A 24775-nucleotide genomic window follows, 5' to 3' on the forward strand; every position below is an offset into this window, starting at 1 on the left:
CTATGATTGTTGAAATACAATCTGTCAAATATGTCAATCACGAATTGTGTCAAGCAACTTTGAGGCACAATGCACAAGCTGCAATTAGATCCTGGTAAAGTGACGTTTGAAGGTGTCATTGAGTTTAAAAACATGTTTCCAAAAAGCACTGAATTTATTAGTACAGTCACGCAGAGCCATAAGGATAAAACAAGTAATTTCTTTATTTTATATATAAACCCTAATGACTGCGGTCTATAAACAGATAGAAACAAAGATATTAGACGCTTAAAAAACCCCATCGAGAATCACTTTTTGGCACAACACAGGCAATTTAATTAAGAAAATGTCTGTCTTATAAGATTTCTAAATCATGATCACACCATCATATTTGACTAGCCGAATATATACCAAAGACTGTAGAAAAAACTGTTTTCTACAGTCTTTGATATACATACACACGTAGCGGAACCTTTGTACTCTTTAAGTTGGAAGACGGAAATATTTCGATAACGGAGAAGCATGGGGACCCGTGTTGCTGTGAATCAGGTGAAGTATAAATACAAACTATTACGATTTAGTATCTTTTTCCTCGAAGTAGAAATAATTAGAGGTGCAACACTTTTAACTGAATGGACCCATCAGTAAAAAAAAAAAAAAGGAAAGAAAAGAAAAGACTGACATTTATAACCTTCACGTCTGCTAACTTGAGCTAATGATAACGGTGGAGTTTGTTAGCATATTTTCTGCCCCCTCTACCGCTGCTGTCTGTGAGGGTTTTAAAGGCGTGTATTTTTCCACAGGTACTACGGTTGGCTGTGAGAAATGCCACCATATCTACACTGTGTCCGCGTCAGTTTGGGAGATACTACCCCCAGTCCAGATGGTATTGTTCCTTCACCAACCAGGCAACGCAGCACAGTCAAGACTTGAATCCTCCGAGTGGGATCCCGGTCACTGAGCTGTCCCTGCGCTCTTTCATTGATATGGGCTTCACAGAGAGTCAGGCAGAGCAGATATACGAGTCTCTGGCCAATGTCAGAAAAGGAGATTCTGCCAAACACATCCTACCAACCCTCACAGCTCTGTTTGTCTTGGGTCTCAACCCGTCGAGTGTGAAGAAGTGCCTGGAGAAATGTCCTGAACTTTACACCATCAAAGAGGCACAGCTGCAGCAGCGCATAAGCAACCTGCGGAAAATAGGCTTAGTTGAAGGTAAGGTGTTGCCTTTGCGCAGTTTATTTCTACATTAGATCAGGCATAAAATTACTGAAAATATATGAAACCCGCATTTTACTCTATTTCTCCGTAGGCAGTCTTCAGAGGGTGGTGGCCCATTACCCCAGGATCCTGACTGTGCCTTCGAAAAGAGTAAAAAATGTGGTGATGTTTCTCAAAGAGAAGTGCCTGTTTACTTCCCAGCAGGTCACAGACATCATCAGAGATTGTCCAGCAGTGGTGCTGGAGAACTTGGATCAGCTGGAGTACAAGTTTCAGGTGAGCAAGTGAATTGCGTTTGCTGCTTTTTGTTAGGTTTTGGTTTGGATTGTCAAACAGACCTGTCCAAACAGACCTTATACTTGGGTTCTGTGTATTCAAATGTGTAACAAACAACGGTTACCATATTATTACATAAAAGATGCAAATGTGAATTCCTAGATGTTTTGAATAAGTTATCAAAGATGATGAGCACAGTGGGCTCAGTAGCTCCATTCCAGTAATAATAGACTGAATGTTATTTGTATATAAATATATATTTTTTTTTTCAGATCTGCATTTTATAATCCTGTGAGCACTTCTGCAGGTCTCTTTGTACAGTGCAGAGTGGGACAGTGTGCATCTGCATTGCACTTTCCCATATGAAAGCATACCGTCCTTAAGATCAGCTCAGAGTTTCGGAATAGGAGTATCTCCTGTGTCCACACTTTTATATGTTGTCCACTTAAAGCTGTTGTCAAACTGTGTACTAACTGTGTTGACCGGCACATTTTACCTCCTCTCTCCACAGTACGTCTACTTCAGAATGGGTGTCAAACAGGCGGAGATGGTGAAGTGCCGACTGTTTCGTTACAGTCTGGATGAGATCCGCTGTCGACACACTTTCTTGGAGCGACGGGGCCTCTATGAAACCCCGGACAAGAAAGGACAGACGACGATCATCAACCCCAATCTGGACAGCGTCCTTAATGTTGATCAGGACACCTTCCTTGCGCACGTCGCCCAGACATCAGCGGAGGAGTACGACGTGTTTAAAAGACTGGCAGCCAGGGAGTGGCAGGAAGGGGAGCTGCAGCAAGGCAGGACCGAACCTGATAGTGACGATGAAGATGAAGAGGATGATGACGACGATGACGATGATAGAGAAGCAAAAAGTGGATATGGGAAAAGGAGAAAGAAGTGACTGCTTGTTGAACCAGTCTTTGTTTTTTGCTTTTTAGGGAAGTTCCCTAGATTATTATCTAAACCACCCATGGGAACACAGTGAGAGCCTTTTGCTGGGGTTTATGTTAGTGGTTTCATCATGTAAGACGTGAGGACGTTGGTGTGAGACTGTGGGTCAGGTCTAACTTTGGGTGAGGAAAAATGTGTCACTAATATTTTTGACTTTCCTTCATTGATGGCATAAATTAAATGAATTTCAGAAGCTTGACTTGTGAGTCCTATTGAAAACAGGAGATGACTGCCAATCCCTTTAAGTGAGTTTTCGAATAAAGTCAAATAAATTCTTGAAAACCAATCCGATTTACTGGGCAGAAAACGCTATAAAAGCTACGGTGTGGGGAGCTCCACCTCGTTACTACGTGACAGCTGAGTGTTTGTAGCTCTCTGCAGCCCCTATACTATCTCTCTGAGTCAACAAAGGGTACATTCAGAAAGAGCCGTCCAGTGAGATGAGTGCTGCAGAGCACCGTTTTATTTATTTGAGCATTAACGGATGCACGCCACAGGCAGTTTTTTCCATTTTTGAGCCTCAGGTAAGATCACTCACCTTTTGTTCAATCGATAATTTGTCAATAAATATGTTTATGTAGTCATTTCTGGGTTTTGTTTTGCTCTTTTTGTTTAGTGTATACAAATTTTGGTTGGGAACGTGGTTATCACGGTTGTGGTGTTCAGCTTAGTTATTTATTTTTTGCTGAGTGAAATCATGATGTTGCACCTGATTTGTGAGATTGTACATGAAGAGAAGTTGATGTTCAGGGTCCATTGTTGAATATTCGTTCATATTCGAATTCTGCCAACAAGCTTCTGGCCGCTCATTTTAATTGTTAAGTAGACTAAAACAATTAGACTGGACTGTAAAATAAAAATGGCATGTTTAAAAAGCTGGAGCATTAAAGTGTTAGACATTACTGTTTTTTTTGTTTGTTTTTGTTTTTCCAGCCTGCAGCCCAACAAGGTTATCACTGTATCAAACACACACAGAGATATTATTCATGTAGAGATCACATTTGCTCTTTGCTGCTTGTGTGAAAATTTGCACGTTGCAGCTTTTATGCAAATGCATAAATATAGACTCGAACCATATTTGCATGTAGTTACAGTTGATTTATACAGTTTCTTACCTGCTCATCCAGTTCAAATTCGCTGGGTGGATTAGAGTGGAGGTGTATCCCACCTGTATTAAATGTAGTGCGCTGTGGACATTGATTTATGGTGTTTTTCTTTCACAGGACTTGGCTGGAGAAAGTAGGGACTGTGATCATAAAACACCCCTGTGTCGCCATCTGCACTTCCTCCGTGACTCACAGGTACAATGACATCACCGATACCAATTTCAAACATCACGCAGGAGTGGGTGGAGGTCCTGGAGAAATGGCACCTGGATTTGTTTTTGATCCCCACAATAGTCATCACTCTTGCCACCTTGCTGGCCAGCCCTGTTCTCCTGGTAAGCATTTTCCTATCCCGTGCCCTCCGCCAGGAGACGCGTTACCTGCTACTGGCCAACATCCTGGTGGCCGACCTGTTTTTGGTCCTCCTCAACTTGGCCACGTTGATTTGTAACGCCTTGAGAGCACCGATGCAATGGTTGGGTTGTGAGCTGGTCACAACTCTCACTGTCACCAGCTACTGCTGTGCCATTTACACGGTCACTCTCATGGTGGTCGACACCTATGCTGCTGTTCGCTGGCCTCTCCGTTACCGTGACGTTATTCCACCTTCCCGTACCTACTGCATACTGGTGGGGGTGTGGGTGTTAGCAGCCATATACCCTTTCACAGTGATGATCAAGACGCAGGTAGCGAGTGGGAACTTCCATGAAAAGCTACCCGTGTGTCTGGTCCTCATCTCCCTTGGATTCATTCAAGCCAGGAACATGACTGGGATCTACATCTACTTCTTCGTAGCTGCACTCATGTGTTCACTGCTCATTTCTTACTGCTACATTCGCCTCTACATGATAACGAGGACACAGGGAATCTGGCATAACCGCTTCTCCAGGGCCAGGGTCACCCTGCTGGCCCACGGGGTTCTGCTCCTGCTCTACTTTGCCCCCGGCTTCCTTTTTACCATAGAGCTCGTTCTAATAGACAGGAAAGACATACCTCAGGATGTTCGCGTGTGGGTCTCCACAGTCAATATGTGTGTTTTTATGTTGCTGCCCAGGGTATTTGCTCCTTACCTGTATGGGATCAGGTACAGAGAGATCTCAGACACAGTAATGCTGCTGCTGCTGCACCAGCACAGGAGACTCAGCCAGGCCACAGCTGCGTAAAGAAAGACCTGCTGTGTTTTTGAACAACTTCTAAAGGGTCAGAGTTTTATCTACATGATCTGTAAAAATGCCAAGAATCAAACTGTCATAGAGAAACGCTGCATTTTATTTTATAGTTTAGTCTGTAGGAGTTAGATTTCACCGAATCCAGAACTTAGACTCTGTGTTCCAGCTACATTAATAATGCAATATCGCCAATGTTTTATTTGTATAAAGCACTTGGATTTCTTTCTACTTTCTCTGTTTGTGTCAGGGGTTGAGAACTGTGTTGCTGCTCTGTGGATCTCGGTCAGAAGATGCTGAACTTCCCTGCTTTCATATTTATGTAACACACGATCCCGGGCCTCGGTTTTATGACTAAAGTAATAAAGCACTAAACTGTATTAGTTTTTTTAAAGCCTTGTTTGTCTAAAGCTGGATATCTACAATGATCCGACATGGCGAGAAGGGTGATGGATAGTGGTGAGTCGAGCATCCTGGCAGCAGGCGGCTGTAACCAGTTCAGCAACTTAACAGCAGAGGGACACATTCGTCCCTTCGTCTTGTAAAGCACAACAGGATAGTAGATGTGTTCTTTCCTCATGGCCTGGATCCCTGCACTCTAAACAACCTCACACTGCCTTTCTACATAAGCCTCTGGACCACCTCTACCCCAAAGAACACTCTACTCTACTTAATCTTATTTGCCCATTTACATGGAACTGATTACACAGTGCTAAGTACAAATCTCTAATGACCTGATTTCCACAGAAATCATTGCCATTCAACGTGGTCTGATAAGACTACATTGCTTTTCATCCTGATGAACTCACACAAAAAGTCCCTGAGGGGAGGGGGAGGGGGTTACCCAAGCTATTGTATTGCTGCCTTATTTAAAGTGTTGAAAATAACTGGTTGACTTATAATTTGTCAAACATAATTGGCATGACACAACATAGAAACGGCAATCAGATTTGGACAAAGTCACTTTTATTTATACTCAACCAGATAAAATATCTCACTGAATTTAAGAATCTCGTTCTCACGAGAAAGCTGAGCAATAGGGTGTTAGAAATTACAACAAATTCAGCAATTCAATTAAAAATATTTGTACTAGAGAAAAGAGCTGGACTGATTTTAATGTAGAACACGGTACAATAACTTCGTCCTTCCTCAACTACATTTACACCAGCTGTGCCAAAATCACCACTAAATATATCCAGTGTCTCTTTAAAGCTTTCAGCCTCTAAATAATATATATATTATATTTGCAGGATACTGTGTGTATCAATATAAATAAGGTTACTATACATAAAAAACACATGACACCATCCAACAAGTGCTTCATCCTGTAGATGCTCCTGTTTATTTGTGGGGAATAACACCTATTTCTAGTCTTTTGACCATGGGAGGGAGACTTGTAAGTGTGAAAGGTACTGATGATAGTACTACTACACTATAGTGTAGAATACCGATATCACTGTATGCCTTTACAACCTTATCTTTTTTGATGTTTTTATTTGAATCTGTGTAAAGTATTTGCATATGTTTGGATAAAGTGTGCTTCAGGGGAACAGTAGCTCGCTTTTTGTGTAAATAGTAGGCACATGGTTCATATGGATTTGCACCAATGATAGCACACTTGGTTCTTCAAGGAAACCGGCTGGAAGCTCTGGGAAATATTTTGCAGCAGGCAAAAGGAAGTTGTGACATTCTTAATTCCGGCCAAGCTCCTCCTTCCTCACCTAAAAAAAAAGTCTGTTATGCTGCTTTTCGTGTTTTTTCACGTGTTCATGTTGTTTATACGGTTTTTCTGCATGTCCTTTATGGGTATCACTGTGCATTATATAACTGTGTAAATCCGCTTTCATATAGGTGTGTTTTACATAGCAAACATTTATTTAATGACGTTAGCGTCCTACACACTCGCGCGCCCTCTACATGTCCGTATAAACAGCGCTTAAAAACTGCTGTTATTTCCGTGTTTTTTTCGATCGCCATCACGTCTTGACAGCAACTTTTTTTCCTCGGTAAAAGTTTGTTTGCAAACAAAGGGAGGCCACGTGGAGGACTCGAAGCATTTGGTAATTGTAGTTTTCTCCTTCTTCAACGCCCAATAACAAACAATAATCCGAACTACACAACCCATAATGCTCCGCGGCAGAGGGATGGCTATTTTTTTCCCTGGCAAATATATAAGGGTCTGTGTTTACAGTTAGCTAGTTAGAAAGTCTTTGTTTTTGTCATCGTCGCGATTCAACATGTCCCGGCTGGATATCAGCCTGCTTTATTTTTTATAACCATTCGACCATAACTACTCGGAAATACATAGTCAAACTTTTTTTAGGATACAGATTTACTGTTCTACAAATTTGTTTACCCACTGGAGAGAGAGGAGGAAGCTTCATCTGGAACTTTCTGCATAAGGTATTAATTTCTACATTTTACTAAGTAAACATTTGTGGTTGTTAACTTTAGACTTATTTCTATTGTTATTACTTGATTTATTTTTGCTTGAGTCTGTTGTGCTATATAGAGTAAAATAACAGCCCAACATAAAAAATAAAAAAAAAATTAAGTAGGTAACGGTGGGCACGAGGCAAGTTTCTTTTGTCTTACTAATCGAAGCACATAAAGTATTTTCTACCTGTTTAGCTATTTAACCGCACACCTAAATATACAAGTAGATATATTTCTTACCGAGTTGAACCTTATTAATATTAAATTAACATAAAATAAACACATAATTCAGCATCTGTTACTATTTTAAATATCAAAAAACAAACTGAGTATTGTTGCAGCCATTTTTCTATGTAAATTTAGCTTAATTTCAGTACTAACAAACGATGTATGAGTGCATATTGTAAAAACTGTGGTGTTGTTGTTGTTGTTTTTTAATATCTGCATCGTATTATGCATCTTATTATGTATTGATCACAAAGGATATCTGCGTCAGATACCTCTGGCTAAACCTGTCCTTTAATCTGGATGACGAGGTGCTGCCGCAGCTGCCTGTGGGGAACAAGCTAACGCACGTGAATGGGTTGAGTTGTTGTTAAAAATAGCCAGAGATAAATTACCTCACCGGAGCAAAAGCCAGGCATGCTCCCGGCTTTTAAAAATACAGCACGGCAATAGATTTAAAATAAAAATAAATCCTTTCTTGATCAGATATTCTCAAGAACTTTATGAACTTTATTTATACCTTGACCTAAAGATGCCGTCTACCTTTCAGTGTGTAACAAAACATAATTACTGGGACTCACTTGGTTGCTTTGTCTTTTCTTCTCAAAGAGGTTACTGCCAAAAATAATTTTAAAAAAGAAACTAGTATCCTTGACTTTGCACTTGTTCAAAGAAAAGCATCCCTGCCCCCACGCCTTCAAACCTGACTGACGTGTAGACCGTTCCAACCGTTGCTCAGCCTCTTTCCCGCCTGTGTCTCTTTGTTTCCCATCTTCCGTGTCATGCACTCCGCGCTCCAGGGCACAACTGCTTCGCAGACAAGGTGCAATACTGATTTGCGTTCTGCTGACATTGACTTCCTTGGAAATTCTTTTCTTAAAGTGTGACGTAAGACTTTGTTTTTGCCCCACTGGCTTAAGAACTGTGCTTGTGAGGGACTTGCGTGATCTCCCCTACTTCCAAACACATGCTTTGTGGTTTTACTCTGTGAGGGCTTTGTTTGTTTGGTGACTGATCTCAGTTCATACTGTAGTAATCTAATTGGGCTTCTTGTTATATATTCACCACCCTTTTTCGAGTATCCCCTGCTGCGATTTCCTAAAGAATAACATGATAATAATAATATTTTTACATTACTTGCTCTCCATCCTCAGATATCTTTTAAAGTATAAAACAGACCTATATTGAAGGTGGCAGCCATGGTATTGATGCTGGGCAGGAGGTTGAACAGGGAGGACTCTGGGATCAGAGACTCGCCAGCTGTCAAACGCAAGGTGCAGTCAAAGAAAAGATACACAAATAACTAACATTTGTTCCCAAATCTTTTGTGGCATCTTATCAAACCACACGTCTTTTTGTCTCCCAAGGTGTTTGAGGTTGAATCTAAAAATATAGCCAACCAGGATGTTCTGGACTTCTGCTCCGGATCCTCACACTCAGAGGGCATTCTGCAGGTGTTCAATGAGTTTCGCGACTGCCGCCTTTTCACCGACGTGGTCATCAGTGTGCAGGGCCGTGAGTTTCCCTGCCACCGCGCTGTGCTATCTGCCTGCTCTTCCTACTTCAGAGCCATGTTCTGCAATGATCACCGCGAGAGCCGTGAGATGCTTGTTGAAATTAACGGCATCCTAGCCGAGGCGATGGACTCATTTCTCAACTACGTTTACACCGGCCGTGCCAAAATCACCACTGAAAATGTCCAGTTTCTCTTTGAAACCGCCAGCCTTTTCCAGATCACCACACTCCGTGATGCCTGCGCTAAGTTCCTAGAGGATCAGCTGGACCCGTGCAACTGTCTGGGCATCCAGCGCTTTGCAGAGGCGCATTCTCTGAAGCAGCTGGCCAGCCGCTGTCACAGTTACGCCTTGGCCAACTTCTCAGAGGTGGCTCTGCACGAGGAGTTCCTCGACCTGCGTAAAGAAGAGTTGGAAGAGTACATTAACAGTGATGAACTTTCTGTCTGTAAGGAAGAGTTTGTGTTTGAGGCAGTGATGCGCTGGGTGTACCACAGCGTGGAGGCCAGGAAGCCCATTCTGAAGGCTCTCCTCCACCATGTCCGCCTGCCCCTTCTGCACCCCAGCTACTTTGTTCAGACCGTGGAGGGAGACCAGCTCATCCAAACTGCCCCAGAGTGCTACCACCTTCTCCACGAGGCCAGGCGTTACCACGTGCTCGGAAATGAAATGATGTCACCCAGAACTCGTCCACGAAGGTAACTAAAATGTTGATTCCCAGGTATGAGGAAGGTGACTTGTGTGTGTGACAGTTGCATGAGTGATAAATGAACTGTCTTTTCTGCCAGCCTTTTTGAATTATGTTTCAAACAACGATGAAAGATGTCACCGTGATAGAAAACACATCTTTTTAAGCAGTTAGCCAATCTTTTATCCCACATTGCATAACTAGATTTTACGATATGCACGTGAACTCAGTGCTCCTGCCCGTGTTGTTGTGTGTGTTTCAGTGTGAAAAACACAGGGAGTGCTAGTGTGTTGAAAAGACAAGTGTGTCACTGAGTCAGCTGGGTTTTGTAGTCCTATTTTAAAATGGAAATGATAATGAGGGAGGCCGAGCATGTTCCTGTACAGACTTGATGTAAAGGAAAGAAAAAATTATGTGATGCAAGACATGGTAATCATGAAATGTTGAGTCTTGTTGTCGTATCACCAGTCTAACTCACCTCACCAGTGTGTTTGGGTTCTCTTTGTCCTCACCTGTTAACTTTGTACCTATTTACCAAGCAGCCCGTATGCCGTATGTGTTTACTTTTGTACACCTGCATGTTAAAGTCTCTGATAAAGGGCAAAAGCAGGTGCTGACTAAAAAAGCAGGCCATATGGTAGACTGTACTGTCTCCTTTGTTGTTAGACCTGCCTAAAAAAAAAAGAGGGAGCAATTGTAGTTGTCGGTTATAAGGCGTTGTGTATTTCAAGTGTATTGTTAGTTGTTAGACGCATCTGGACTTCTCCTCCCCCGGGAAGCCTCCAGAAAGAAACTGATCACATCCACACAGCTTAGACACAAAGCTAAAGTGCTCCGGGGCCAGACTTTCTCTTAGTACTTGAACCAGCCCTGGAACTGTGCATTTTTCTGACAACGTGTAAACAAGCCATGAAAGAAACTGCAAATACGCCTACTTCTCAACACGGTACAGCCCAATATCTGACATATGAATGGTAGAATGGTAGAACAAGAAAAGAGGCTGTAGTTAATTAGCTCTCCCATAGGAAATGTAGTCATGTCCAGGGCATGTGTTAAACAGCCAAAGAGGAAAGCTTTGTGATCATGGAAATTCAGCTTAAGCTTAGCCTCGAGTGTGTTTTTGTTGTGCCCGAGATTGATGCATTCATTGTAAGCTGAACTTTGCCTTGAAGATAAATGAAGGTAAATCCTGTTGAAACCTTTTATGTCCCTGCCCTCCAGGTGTTGACATGTGTGTTTATATATATATTCATACCCTTTTAATTAGACACCATGTCTGCAATGTTCATTCCTCCTTGCTGGCCTTTTTATTTAAACTTCTTTTTTTGTTTGTTTTTATCATTTCTGCACTTTCATTTGTACTTAATCTGTCATTTCTATGGCTCTCCCCCTCCCTCTGCTCTTTATTTTAAAGGTCCACTGGGTACTCAGAGGTGATTGTGGTGGTGGGTGGCTGTGAGCGGGTAGGGGGCTTCAACCTGCCCTACAACGAATGCTACGATCCAGTCACAGGAGAATGGAAATCACTGGCAAAACTGCCCGAGTTCACCAAGTCAGAGTACGCCGTCTGCGCACTTCGCAACGACATCCTGGTGTCAGGTAAGATCCAGCCCACATGCTACACTTTATTTGCATGGCTTTATCGAAGCCTAAACACAGACAAATTTTAAATACCATCTATCCAAGTTTAAGTTACTGCTTTCTTGACCTGAAACTACTCAGGAACTAATTGTTGAATGTGTTGTTTTCTCTTTTTTATTACTTTTCAATGTATTATTTTTGCTAGTGGACATTTAGAATTCAGGTAAGTAATATTTTAGTGCTGGGTACACATCAGATACAGTCGGTTTGTGCTTGACTTGCCATCTAATCTCTCAGCGGAGAGGCAGGAAAGGCCACGGTGACTGTTTGCCCTGTGTTATTTTTAAGGCCTCAGCCCATTCGAGTTGAAGGAAAATATGAGCGCAACATCTGGAGGCACTCTGCAGGCTCAGTGCTATGAGACACCCTCACTGGCTGTTTCTGTCCTTCTTTCTCTTCCTACTGACCACTTCCCAAGGTCACCAAATTGACACTAACTCTCCAGGTTTCTCTGAATCTTCTTCATATAAGGATGAAAAAGTCTGTTTCCATAGTTTTTTCTGCAAGAAGCTTTACAGTAAATGTTAATCTGAGGTATAGCCTTCATGGGCGCTTGGCAAGACTGCTGCATTTTTCAAACTGCTGCCAAGTGTGTTGCAAGTCTCCTTTGGTGAAAATACATCCTACATTAAATAAGATGTTTTTCTCATTTATTTTAACTGGTGAGGTCAGAGTAAAGGTATTTGCCAATGTCAAAACATTACTTTACATTTATGCTGTGTGCTAGACTTATATCTGTATAGTTTACTTGAGAGCCTGGAGGTTAACATGTTTTTTTCTTTTTTGTGTTTTTTTTTCTTCCTAAGAAAAAGTATTAACAAGAGCTCTGATGTGCCTGCTAGGCCTTCTCATGCTCAAACATGCTTTATATGAGCTGCACTGCAGTAATGGATAAAAACATTGCTAGAGAAGAGGGGGAAATATAGAAAGAAAGACACAGAGAGAGAAAAAAAGAAAGCTCTCCCCTTTAGCAAAGAGTGCAGTGCTGTCCCACGCCAAGTCCTCACGTGTGTGCTATCACTCAGCCTCCAAACAGCATGAAAACGTCAACATAGCCCTCCCTCCCCCGTGCCTGTCCCACAGAAGTACATGCACAACACTGCTTTATAGCCTGTTGCGATCTTTATTGACATACTTTCTGTCTTTTGTGTGTGTTGATACATTAAATCCCTCCTCCTCAACTTTTATTTGTCTCAGTCACATTCCTGCACATACCACCATTCTGCCTGCCCTTTTTCATGCACTGTCGCAATACCTTCCAGGGCCTCCAGTATGTAGCACAGCTGCAGTTATTTCTGGTCTTAAATAGGATATGGGTATAGAAAGTGTCCCTGGCTTCTCCGTCCTTGGACTTGAACTCTGGCCAGTACTGACCTACTTAGGTCAATAACACTCCAATAAGCCTCCTACTGTATTATCAGCTAGTGAGCAGTAACACATGTTCATGCCACATACATGTGGCATACATGGATTGTATCTCATTGTCACAAGTTGCTTTTTCATGACTGGTATTCTAAGACATACTCTAAGAAATGCTTATTGGTATTTCAAAGACATGCAAATGTCACACAAATCATGTCTGGGACCTCCCAAAGTCATGGATTCTTGTGCTTTAAAAACAGTGATTAGCAGTGGCCCTCCCCATCTGCACCGGGAAGACATTACCTACCGGCATTTTTAAAGAGGAAAGACCCTATTCCAAAGAAACACTGCTTTTATGACTAGCTTTTCAAATGTACATGTCTGTCTTTGAAGGGATAAAGTCTCCATCATTGCAAATCTTTCAACAGCAGGTCTTCAGGAGCAGCACACTGTCTGGATTTTTTTCTTCCTGCAGACTGATTGAGCTGATACATGCTGCAACTAGCTTCTTTGGCTTCTTCTTAAATGATTGAACATTAATTACAGACAGACCTGCAGAAGACCCCTTTCCACCTTTGTTCCACTTTATCGTTGCTCCACACAACCACTGATCTGTGTGCTGTACAAAGTAAACAACCTTCTGAGCACTGCTGACACGCGATACATAACAGGTTGTTGGATAAAAGTCAGCAACCTGTTTCCTAGACCTGCTTTTTTTCCAGAATTGATAACATTACCTTTTTCTCTTCCAACTTTACTGTTGACACATATATATATATATACCGGTATATATATTTTGGTAGTTTATTAAATATTTAGGGGAGATTCTTTCTTTTTTCCTGCTGTCTATGTTTGGCAGCGGGGAGGCAAGAAGGGGCACAAGTTTGGGCTTGCTTGAAATGTGGCTGGGTCATGTCATTACATGGTCAAATGACGCCTTCTTCTCCACAATGTCACAGATGACAGATAGAGGATACGCTGCAGTAGTAGTAGATTGTTAGCAGACAAAGATCCTTTCATGCGTGTTTGCTTTGAAGGTAAATACAAACAAAAAATCTCTGGAACATAATTGCATGGGTATGTGTGCGTGTGTGTCAGAGTCAGATAAGACTTACAACACTGACCTAGTTAGGCGATAAGTTATTACTTAACACCCAAAGTGTGCTGCTCATCAAGAGTAGCGTTTTAAAGTTTTTATATAGGATCAACCACATTGTTAGACTAATAGTGAATAGAGTTATAAAATGTAGAGCACTCAAAGCTGAACTCAGAGCTGTCTTAACTGTATTCATGAGAGCTGTTTTCATTTTGTTGTTTTTTTAGGTGGTCGTATAAACAGCAGGGATGTGTGGATGTATAACTCCCAGCTCAACCTGTGGATCAGAGTGGCTTCTCTTAACAAAGGTCGCTGGAGGCACAAGATGGGTGTGCTACTGGGCAAGGTAAGGAGGGACATAATGCCTCTTGATGTCTGACTCGACTTAAGTTTCAGCATCAGGTTTTACCCAGTGACAGCACCACAGCAACACCGCAAGTTAGTTCATGATAGAGTGTGACGTGTCTGCTACTTGCAATTTTTCATATCAATTTCCTTTTGTTTTTTAAATGTCTTGTAGAAATTGTGAACGCTCTCTTAATGACATTTTCGTAACTTTTTCTATAACAGGTGACAGAACAGCTGTTGTTGTTGTTTTTTTCCAGGATGTCGTATCTGTCTGTCTCCAACATTTCATAGCTATTGAATCTTGGCTACATAGGAACTAACCAGCAACTATGCTTCACAGGAAAAATGCGATGTGTGTTTACAGAAACTTGAGTAATGGGTTCATCCGAGAAGAATAAAGAGAATGCGTAGCATCATCATTATCTTCCTTACTTCCTCACATAGTTTCTAAGATCAAGTCTTAGATAGGGGCTGACATTTACATGTCTACACGAATCTGTGGAATCTTTTCCGCGGAAGTTTTCAATTGCTGTCGAATTTGCATATTCAACGTAGGTCTCATTCCACACTATTCCGGGTCAAGTGATAGTTTTAGAAATTCCTAAAGGCATTGTATACTTAGGGATGATTGACATTAAGCATCTGGCCTTAAACCTGATTCAGTCAATAATTCTAAGAAAAAATTACAATAATTGTTATTGCAGTTCCATTTGATTATAGCCTGATTTTTGCTGTCACACATCCATGTGTTGCCTGAGGGTTTGTAAACAGCTGTTGCCAACTTGTCTCACAAACCCTGATACGCAGGAGCCTATTCAACAGACAAAAGTTTGTTTTCATTTTTAAAAGAACCACAAGCTACTGTTTAGAGCTGACTAAACAGTAGCTTCAGCTACTGAAAGTCTGTAGCTGATTCAGTCATTTCATATACTTTACACATGTTATTTTGAAGATGTTATAGACATTCATAATCAAAATGTCTTGAAATGTAAGATTTCTTTGTCTCAGAGAGGTTTTTCATAGCTAGCACAGCCTGGCCACATAGGAATATTTATAGAGAAAAGTGTAGCTTACAGTCAAGCAATCAGTGCTGCACAATGTGCTACAGCATAACGCTCCATTACATCGGTGTCAATCCAGCATGTGTACTTTGAAAGTTGAAGTTCAGTAAAGTTTGTGTGCATGTGATGACGTGTGATTGCAAAGATTTGAGCGCTGTAAAAAAACAATGTGTCACTCGCTCAGTGTATTTACCGTTTCTTATTTCCTTGTTCCAAAGGATTTTTAATATATTTGAGATAAAGTACAAAAGAGCAAACACCTACATATTTAGGAATTTCTGGAATCTGTTCCATGGAGCTTTTTGACTACTTTAAAATGACGTGGTTCAGTCATATGTCTCATTTTAGTTTTGCGGCTATGGTTTTCCATCGAGGCTTGAAGGAAATAGTTAAGAAGTCGTAAGGGTGTTTGGCATTAGATATCTATCTTTAAACCTGATGAAGTCACACACACTAAGTCATCTGTTTTTGTTTTTTTTGGCGATAGGCTGCTTTCTGCTGTCACATATCTGTGTTAACTGAAGGTTTGGTGTCATCTCACAAATCTTCGTATACAATCCTGTTAATACCTTCCACGTTGAAAGTAACTCAACTGTCAAAAAATATTTTGAATGATCTTTTACAGATATTTTCTTTTTAGTACAGCTATACATAGATTCAAGAGCTCCAAATGAGTTTGTAAAGACGCATTGGGTCCATACTATAATCTTCATCACACAAATATACTGTACAGTCAAGTCTGTCTTCATTACAGACGGAACTTGATAAGTGCTTCTGCTTTAGAGCCGTTACCAGTCCATTAAACTTGTATGTCTCCAAATTTATTCAGTGTCTTTTATCAGCGTTGGCATGTTCTCCTGACAGCTGCACATTCCAAAATAGGAATTACCGCAGTGGACCCAGGAGTCGCACGCATGCCTTAGCTCTGTGCATTGTGTTCAAATTCAGACTTGTGTAGGCGGACTGTTTTCCACACAGAGAATTGATCACTAAGAGAATCGAAAAAGAATTGAACCTCTAGTTGGACGAAATTTCTGAACTGTAGACATTTGTTGTTGATGTCGTCTAAAGAAGGACAGTTGTTTTGGTTCATGCATGCACATAAGTTCATGTTCAGGCCAATACATCACTCATATGCACTTTAGTGACAAATGATTACTCACTATTACAAACATCAAGTTAATGGACACGACTACAAGTATTCTTGGAAAGCTTTGAAATAGCGCTTTATTTACTCTTTCACAGGGGATGTGACTCAGGGACTTCTTATCGTTGGTAGGTCTGTAGTGCAAACATCCTTTTCTTATTTTTGGGACGTTTCTTTGATCTACACTGGATTTTACACGACACTCAAAATATTTTGTTGCCTTGCCACAGCAAACCACATATGTGCATTTGGTGTACGTGCTGCTGTTCTACAACAGTGTGGTATTTAGTTGGTGGTCATGGTGTGGCTTTAAGAGTCAGTAATTAACTACAAAGTGAACCATGCACACATGTGTGGTGAAAACATGACTGATATTGGTACATTAAAGGAAACCACGGTTAATGGTAAGAGTCTGTAGCTGGCTGGGCACTCCCATGCAAAACCTGTTGAATGAAAAAAGATCAACTTTTATACCAAAGTACAAGTTTTGCAACTCAAAACTGGACAAAAAAATGTAAGCGTATCTAAAACCATAGACACACGAATTACTCTGTGATGTATTCTCTTTTATCCTCTGCTTGTCGATGGTCTGTCAAGTAATTATAGAAAAATGCTTCTTAAAGCTTTAAAAGTTTTTATCCTTTTGATCGCTTTAGTAGCCGTCCTCCTAACTGAAGGTAAATAAACGTCTGTCAGAGATAAGACCTCTATTTATCATTTTTCAAATTACCTGAATGTATATTTATAGTACTATTTATATTATCATTTTACCTCAGAATCGTTTGGCATGTAGATCTGGAAGGTTTTTCCAGTTTGTGCCTTTTTTGTTTTGGTCTCATTCCAGGTTCTTATCTGGCTTTTTATCTCTGAGACATTTTGCCCCTTGACAATGTATCTTTCTGTTTGTTGATTTCCTCAGAATTCAGTTCCCCTCCCCCTGAGTTTATACCCTCTCATTTCCTCATTCAGCTTGTAATTTCCCCTTTTGGTGAAAAAGCACTGATGTGGCAGTTGCAAGTTTAGAATAACAAAGTACAAGCGTCTATAATGCAGGACCAGGTATAATCCTACTACACTTAAAGTTGATAAATGAATGTAAGGTTTGCTGAAGTGTAAACATCTAGAGGATAGCTGATTATCACGGGGATGGCGGTATAAGATCACACAGACACACACGTGTACACTTCTCAGTGTCCTGCAGTCTGATACGTCCTGTTGGACTGGTCTAGTTTCCATAGATATAATCTAAAATAGGTCACCACTTGTTTTCCTGTCCCTGTTATGGTGGCACATGGTGACGGCTGTTCACATCTATTATATGTTTCACGCTCTCTCTGTCAGTCTCTCTCTCAGACACACTCACACTCTTTCGCTCTTTCTATTAATACGCTCGTGTTTTTGTCCCCCTGCTGCAGTTGTTCTGTGTTTCTCTTGCTTTAACTACATCTTACCTTAGCACATGTTAAGGAAGCTGTTAATCATTTAACCAGTGGCTCAGCACTTAAATATGGTCATAAAACTAGCATGCATGTTCAGTGAATTACAATTGTGTCTGCAGATTTATGGATTTTGTTTAGCTCAGCATATTTTTATGACAGCTGCATACTTTAGGTCAGTATTCATTGGCTGTCTGCGCTGCCATTATGTCCTAGTATTGACAGACTTTCATGGTGTATCAAAAGCTGATGTCTTATTAAAAGAGTGCAAATACAGTGATCCAGTGCCCCACCCCCACTCCTTTCCACCACCTTCTTTAAACAATCTTGTGTCTGGATATCTTCAATGGCTCTTTAAAGCGCCAGCCCACCAGAATTACATAAGGAAGAACAAGATGCTTTACATTTGTTGTTGCTATTACTGTGGGCGCCTTAAAGGTGTGTATCTAGCTTTACATGTGACTGGATTGAAATTGTTGTTAATACAAATAGAAAGGAGGAAAAAAACAGCTCAACAAAACCAGTAGTTTAACAAAATCCTTTGTAAACAACTCCTTGCACTTGATTATATGTATCTCTCAGTAGCCTGTTTTCTTCTTTATCGCTCTTTGCTTCTCTCGCGTCTCTCACTTTTAGGAAAAAACAACCCACATTTACAGTTTATCAGCTGTATCAACATTAATTATTAAAAATAAACAAATTGCAGTTGGCGTGCATGCCCACGGTCTTATTCAGTGAGTTACAATGTGGCAGCTCAGTTATGTGATTTCTGTCACTGAAAATACACGAATGCAGAGACAATACTACTCTGTAACCGCACGACTTATAAACAAGAATAGGGATTGTCAGTTTTTCAGTTGGAAAAACAATAGTGCTATTCAGCATTAGCTAGGCGTTTAATGCTAATAACCATGTGTCCCATCAGCTTCCGTCTTTTTGTTCCTCTTCTTTTCCTCCATCTTTCTTTGTTCCTGTCTCTCCTGTTTTCCTCTTTTTCTTGTCTGTACTTATTTATGTTTCCTATTTTGCAGAGAGGCAGGAACAGCCTGAAGGTTTTCTCTTGCATAACACCGCACTTGTAACCAGCAATGCTCCTCACTGTTTTCTTGACACGTGAGCCCTTTACAGAGGATGTTATTAGCATAACTGAAAAATACATCTGTGTCTTTCACAAAGTTGCTGTAGCATTTGTAGGGTCTGTCTCATGTCAACACAGTATCCCCAATTCTGTTGCTGTAGTTTGGAATATAGTTTATGCATAGTGATTGCCAGATTTGCTTCATCAGGCAGAATGAGAGTGTGGAAATTCAGGCTGTAACAAGTATGCTGTCAAGTTCAGACGTTCGTAGTTATGAAGATTTATGTTTAAAGGTTAACAGATGAACTGGGCTTTGCAGTAAGGAACTGATCATTGTGCCTATTCAGAAGAAGTACGTCAGCAACACTCTGCTCCTGATGAACTGGTTTTCTAAAGCTGACATAGAGGCTGTTGTTCATGTTCATAAAGTAGTGAATTTGAATGCAAACATCTTTTTGCTGTGAATAATTTTGTTTCTCTATGCTTGAAATTTCTCTTACTTTTAATTTTGGCCCCTCATCTGACCCTCATACATTTGTGTGTCTGTCCGCAGGTTTATGTTGTGGGTGGTTATGATGGACAGAGCCGCCTGAGCAGTGTGGAGTGTTATGACTCCTTCTCTAACCGCTGGACAGAAGTGGCTCCCATGAAAGAAGCGGTCAGCTCTCCAGCTGTGGCCAGCTGTGCTGGAAAGCTCTTTGTTATCGGAGGAGGGCCTGACGATGAAACCTGTTCAGACAAGGTGATAAATGGTTTTTCAGCACCCACACACTCAAGCACATAGTGCTCTTTTTTTTTCTTTTTCTTTTTTTGCCTGTCCCGTTTGGTTCTTTTGCCATCAGAATTGTTGTCTAAAGGCAAAGAAAGATGCCCAACGGATTTACTTTACCAAATGGACCATCCCAGCCTTGCTGTATTGGTCTATTTGATTCACCTTTGCTTTTATTGTTTATTTTATTTTCATTTGCTGAACATGGGACAGACTTGACTGGGGAAAAGAAAAGGGAGAAAGACAGAGGGAAAGAAAAAGAGCGGGTAAGAGGGACGGTGATAAAGGGCAAAAACCAACAAAACAAACAGACTAAGCTGCTCTCAGATAACTTGTTTTCATAATTACAGGTGTGCAATGGAAGTTTAAAATTCTGCTTTGTTTTGCTTTTTTTCAAGCTCCTTTACGTCACACAACATAAAACATAATATGTAAAGGCCTCATAGTTCTCGGTCGCTGCATGATTTGTATAAAGATCAGATTTCCCCTTTTTCCTGAATTGAGTTAAAGGGAAGGCTTAAATAACAATCATTTCTTACCAAGTATTTTAGCTTTCGTAAAGCTGGAGTACAAACACTCACTGATGGTTTTGCATAGTAGTAACAGGTACATCCTGTTTATTCAGGTTGGTCCTGATTTACCTTGTTTCACTTTGTTAATTGTATCCAGGCTTTGTTCTCCATGGAATGCATTAATTGTACTGTATTTCAGGTTTTATTTCATAGCATTTACTCATAGGAGTAAAGCTATAACAGCTTAACATGCTGACATATTCAGAAATGTTACAGTAGGAGAAAAATACAGTGGCACGTGATGACGGACCATTTTACCATGATAAACTTTCTGTGAAATGAATGCTAGGTAACAATAGCGATAACTTACTTAAGGATTAGGTCATTTGTCATCTGTCACGCTACCATGTAAAACAGATCGCCTCAGAATTTGGACTTAACAAGTACCTTGGAATAGTTTCAGTATGTTTTGAATGACAGGCCACATTGTTGGTAGTAAACAGGAAGACACTGGCTTTCTTAGGAATCCAAAGTTCCAACGAAGCAGTTTTTTTACGTCCGTGAAATAGCTGGCATATTTGTTTATGTCTATGCAGAGTAGAAAAAACACATTCATGTGCAGAGGGGCAGCCTGATAAGACTAAGAGCCCATGCTGACTCCAGATTTTTGATCTGCTCATCTCTTGGGTCTGCTAACAGGGTCATTTAGATTGGTCCCAAAGGTCCTAATCTGTCTCAGCGAGACTCTGTGCTCAATGGAAGTCCTTAGAGACCAAACTTTTGGGGGGAGGCTATTTTAAAGATAAGTGGGTGAGAGAATGTTTGGATTGTATGCAAAACCACACAGAGATGCACTTAATGTCAGCCCACAGAAGAGTCAGTAACCACCGAATGGGCTTTACATATTTTTGTTGTTACTGCTTTTGACAGCTGTTTTTCCACTGCATGGTATAGATTTTTCTAAGATAAAGAAAGATAAAGTTTCTTTCATCTTTGTAAAACACCACTATGTTCAAACGTATGTTACAGGTTCAGTGCTATGATCCAGAGACAGACTCCTGGTTGCTACGTGCCAGCATCCCCATTGCCAAGCGGTGTATCTCAGCAGTATCTCTCAACAATCTGATCTATGTGTGCGGCGGTCTCACGAAGTCCATTTACTGCTACGACCCTGGAGAGGACTACTGGATGCATGTGGCTCAGACCTTCAACAAACAGGTTACTATCAAACACAGACGCTGAGTGCCCGAATCCACAAACTGACTTTAGCCATAAGAATATGAAGAGTTCTATACTTTGACGATGTACCCTTTAATTTCTGTCTTTCTTTAACTGTAGGAGAGCTGTGGCATGTCAGTGTGTAACGGAAAGATCTACATCCTCGGCGGCAGGGGGGAAAATGGCGAAGCCACAGACACCGTCCTGTGTTACGACCCAGCAACAGGCATCATGACGGGAGCATCCTCTATGCCTCGAGCCATCTCCTACCACGGCTGCGTAACCATCCATCGTTACAATGACAAATACTTCAAGTCATGACCAGGAACAGGATCGCACACACAGACACTCTCTCAACATGAGAGCAAACATTAAAGAACTCTCCAAGTACTCATACACGTACAAAGACAAAAACTAACCACACCCCGTTTTTTTTGTTTTTTTAATAAGAGGCACATTTAATAGTTCTAACCACAGCATCAGTGAGCTAATTTATTTCCTCACAGCATCATGTAGCAAGACTCGTTGCGGTGCTGTGAATCTTTTGTTGTCTTAATAGCCTTTCTGTGGAAATCCTTAGAAGCTGATAACACTAATGGCTTCTCTGCAACCAGAGATAAAGTGGAACCAGATCAGCATGAGAGATGTGCTTTGGTGAAAATCAGTCTTAAATTACACTGTAGATCTCTGAAAACAAAGCGAAACAAAAGCGTGGTTGCTTTTTCATTTACCGAAGAGTTTCAATTGAAATATGAGCTTCGAGATTCATTCTTGACCTTGAGATGAGATTAAACTACAAGCTCACTTACTCACCTTTTCACATAGCGTTCTATGAATAGATTGACACGTGTTAAAATATTTGATTTTGAGGCGTGCTCAAAAAAGTCATTAAGTGAAAACAAAGGGTGGTGCTCCCAATTACATTATTGAGTTTTTGCTAGCACTCATTTATCATACCTACAGACCATCAATATAAAAAATGTAACTTCCCAGCACTCTGCTTTCATTCCTGTGCAAAGTATAACCTCAAGATTTAGGTCGCTGATGATTAATGAGAGTTCTGATGAGCAAAAAAACAACACTGAAAATATCCGCCGAGAGCCAACAGTTGTCTCTGGAGAAAAAAAAATATATCCAAAAATACTGATCTGAGTGATCAGGTCAGATTACTCACCTCGCCCCCCTGCACTCATGCAGTTTGTCTCATACAGTAAAGTTATGCCAAGCTCTGGCAAAGAACATAATAACGAACTGTGCTCTGTTGTTTTTTTTTTTACCACTTCTCCAATACTGAAAATGACCTGATAGAAATGTGGTAGGCAGTCAGCCAGCTGCTCTCCCACAGTATCATCTGTCATAAATACGAAGCTCTTTCACTCCTCAACCCAGAGCCGAGTTAAGAGAAGAGGTAAAGAGCAGAAGCTGTGAAAACATTGGACTCTAGCCACTGTTGGCTCTTCCCTTGTGTTTCCTTTTTTTCCCATCTCATCACCACTCACCATTAAGTTCCACTTCCCATATGTGTGTTTCTCTTCCTGCGCTCCAGCTGTGTCATCACCTCACTTTTTACAGTCAGCCATGCTATTGCCTTCTAAGCTGTATTTTTTGCTCCTTTTTAATTATTATTATTTCACTCATTATTGCCTTTTTTTGGTAAGTTATATTTGCCCGTGCCTATTTTTTTATAATTGGATGTTTATTGTATGATAAGTAGTTATGTCGACGTTAGTCCATCGGTGTACTGGGCTTGTGGGGTGGTTTTGTAGATGTGAGAAGCCTTTTGTGGATCAAACTCATAGACTGCTCTGAATAAATGGTGTGCATGTCTGGTGTGTATGTGTGTGTGCGTGTGTGTGTATGTGCGTGCACGTGTCTGTGTGTGTAAGGTTATTGTGTGACTTTTACTGCTTGGTCTGGATGCTTTGGGAGCCACGCAGGTTTATCACAGAGTTGTCGTGCAATGCTGCCACATCTCACCTGTACACTTACATGTAAAGATGTAACTCGGGGTAACCATAGATACCTCCAGGTGTGTATGCGCGTATGTGTGTTGAATGGTCAGCTAAGGTGGCGGGTGCAGCAGTGCTGGCCCTCACACAGTTTAAGAGTCTTGAATGATGAGGATTTTGGATGGTGTGGCTCTTGGTCAGTAAAAGTCACCTTTTAATACAATTGGTGTTGATAGATTGCTGTGAATATACAGTTAACTTTGTTTTCTTTGTTTAACCTATATTTAAATGTATCTTTGTATTCTTGTTTGCATAATATGTTCTCTTGAGAGCCCCGATTGTGCACTTTGACAGAATCCTGTTAAATGTAGAACTTTATGACAATGATTTCTTTTTTTACTGTATCAGTAAATGTTCTTTGCTTTCATGTGACGTATAGAAAAGAGATTGAAAAGGGCCTGTCAGCTCCTCCTGTTGACCACTGCCTCCTACGCTGAAAAAAACAGCAAATATTGCTGCAAAGGAAGCAGCGTCGTCATGACAATTTCAGTTGTCAAATTTTAGAGATTTGTGAATTTGGCACTCAGCACCATTACCTAATATCCTTTAAGAACAGCTCTGGTCATGCTTCACCTGTCAGGTATGATAACAAAAATATGTAGGGGGAAGTTGTTGGTTTTTTTACATAAACATTCTTCACATTCCTCCAAATGGAGGTCAGGTTAAGGAGCAATACAGGTGGAAAAATGAAGCACCTCCTGATTCACCTGCTTGCAGAAGTCAGGAGGAGTGACGGGTTCAGTTGAGGGGCAGGAAAGCGGAAAGGCTGAAGCATGGGAGTGATAAAGTGAGAATCTGAGTGTGTGTGCGTCTGTGATTTCACTGAGTATTTACTCTTAAGTAGGGCACAAACTGTCATGTTGTGCTGATTTATTGATTTTCATTAATGTCTTTCATGTATTATTGACTTTTGATAAGAATATCCATCATTTTGTTTTTTTTGTGTGTGTACTGTTTTGGGTTTTTTTTTTAATCTTTTGCTTGTTGTGGTGAGTTGTGGGATTGCGTGATGCTGAGAACATAAAAAGGACGTGCAGCAGATTACACCCCAAAAAACTGAGGGTTACAACTTGCTCACCAGAGTTAAATGTTAACACAGATAAGAGCCACATTTGAGATCCTGAAGTCAGTCTTGTTGGAAAAGCACCACCTGTGCCTTGCCTTGATATCAAGAGATGTAACCTCTTAAGTGCTGCCCTAGGTGCCTTAGCGAAAGATTAATGAGTGAGCAATTACATCAGATAATTGTGATATACACTGCTATTATTGTGTGCATGATGTGTGATACTTTAACAACACTTTTCTTGTGCTCTTCGTTTTAAAAAAAATCTTTCAATTTTTGTAAACTGCAGTATGTTGAAATGTAATGGTTGAGTTGTTTATGAGAAACATCAATAAAGTTTTTCTTAATGTATCAACGCTTTGCTCTCACTCATTGTTAACAAGTGAAAGTCTACAAGAAAACAACGATGCACCTGTTCAGATGCTCATTAATGCAAATTCCCGCTGTGATAGCCTCAGTGTCCTGCTCTT

At 40.7% G+C, this 24775-nt stretch overlaps 3 protein-coding genes across 3 annotated transcripts; all 3 read left to right on the forward strand.

Moving 5' to 3' along the window:
• Window positions 1–447: 447 nt before the first annotated feature.
• mterf4 (mitochondrial transcription termination factor 4) lies at window positions 448–3332 on the forward strand. The gene is made up of 4 exons (XM_026149033.1): window positions 448–528; window positions 783–1194; window positions 1292–1476; window positions 1988–3332. The coding sequence occupies exons 1-4, from the start codon at window positions 502–504 to the stop codon at window positions 2378–2380; spliced, it is 1017 nt and encodes a 338-aa protein (XP_026004818.1). The 5' UTR covers window positions 448–501; the 3' UTR covers window positions 2381–3332.
• On the forward strand, window positions 2893–5082 carry LOC113010144 (probable G-protein coupled receptor 148). Its single transcript, XM_026149034.1, has 2 exons — window positions 2893–2954; window positions 3654–5082. The coding sequence occupies exon 2, from the start codon at window positions 3737–3739 to the stop codon at window positions 4697–4699; it is 963 nt and encodes a 320-aa protein (XP_026004819.1). The 5' UTR covers window positions 2893–2954; window positions 3654–3736; the 3' UTR covers window positions 4700–5082.
• A 1259-nt stretch (window positions 5083–6341) lies between these two features.
• Window positions 6342–24656, forward strand: klhl24a (kelch-like family member 24a). The gene is made up of 8 exons (XM_026149032.1): window positions 6342–7105; window positions 8518–8637; window positions 8731–9575; window positions 10980–11164; window positions 13892–14010; window positions 19288–19476; window positions 21045–21233; window positions 21354–24656. Exons 2-8 carry the CDS (start codon window positions 8563–8565, stop codon window positions 21552–21554), a joined length of 1803 nt encoding a protein of 600 aa, XP_026004817.1. The 5' UTR covers window positions 6342–7105; window positions 8518–8562; the 3' UTR covers window positions 21555–24656.
• The last annotated feature ends 119 nt before the right edge of the window (window positions 24657–24775 follow it).

Source organism: Astatotilapia calliptera, chromosome 18, assembly GCF_900246225.1.
Source record: "Astatotilapia calliptera chromosome 18, fAstCal1.2, whole genome shotgun sequence".
Taxonomy (NCBI): domain Eukaryota; kingdom Metazoa; phylum Chordata; class Actinopteri; order Cichliformes; family Cichlidae; genus Astatotilapia; species Astatotilapia calliptera.

Excerpts from the sequence above, each read along its gene's own strand:
- mterf4 (XM_026149033.1), top strand. The coding sequence starts at position 502 with ATGGGGACCCGTGTTGCTGTGAATCAG. Across the intron at positions 529-782 it reads CCCGTGTTGCTGTGAATCAG|GTACTACGGTTGGCTGTGAG; the intron begins GTGAAGTATAAA and ends ATTTTTCCACAG. Across the intron at positions 1,477-1,987 it reads AGCTGGAGTACAAGTTTCAG|TACGTCTACTTCAGAATGGG; the intron begins GTGAGCAAGTGA and ends CTCTCTCCACAG.
- klhl24a (XM_026149032.1), top strand. The coding sequence starts at position 8,563 with ATGGTATTGATGCTGGGCAGGAGGTTGAACAGGGAGGACTCTGGGATC. Across the intron at positions 11,165-13,891 it reads CAACGACATCCTGGTGTCAG|GTGGTCGTATAAACAGCAGG; the intron begins GTAAGATCCAGC and ends TTGTTTTTTTAG. Across the intron at positions 19,477-21,044 it reads ATGAAACCTGTTCAGACAAG|GTTCAGTGCTATGATCCAGA; the intron begins GTGATAAATGGT and ends CGTATGTTACAG.
- LOC113010144 (XM_026149034.1), top strand. The coding sequence starts at position 3,737 with ATGACATCACCGATACCAATTTCAAACATCACGCAGGAGTGGGTGGAG.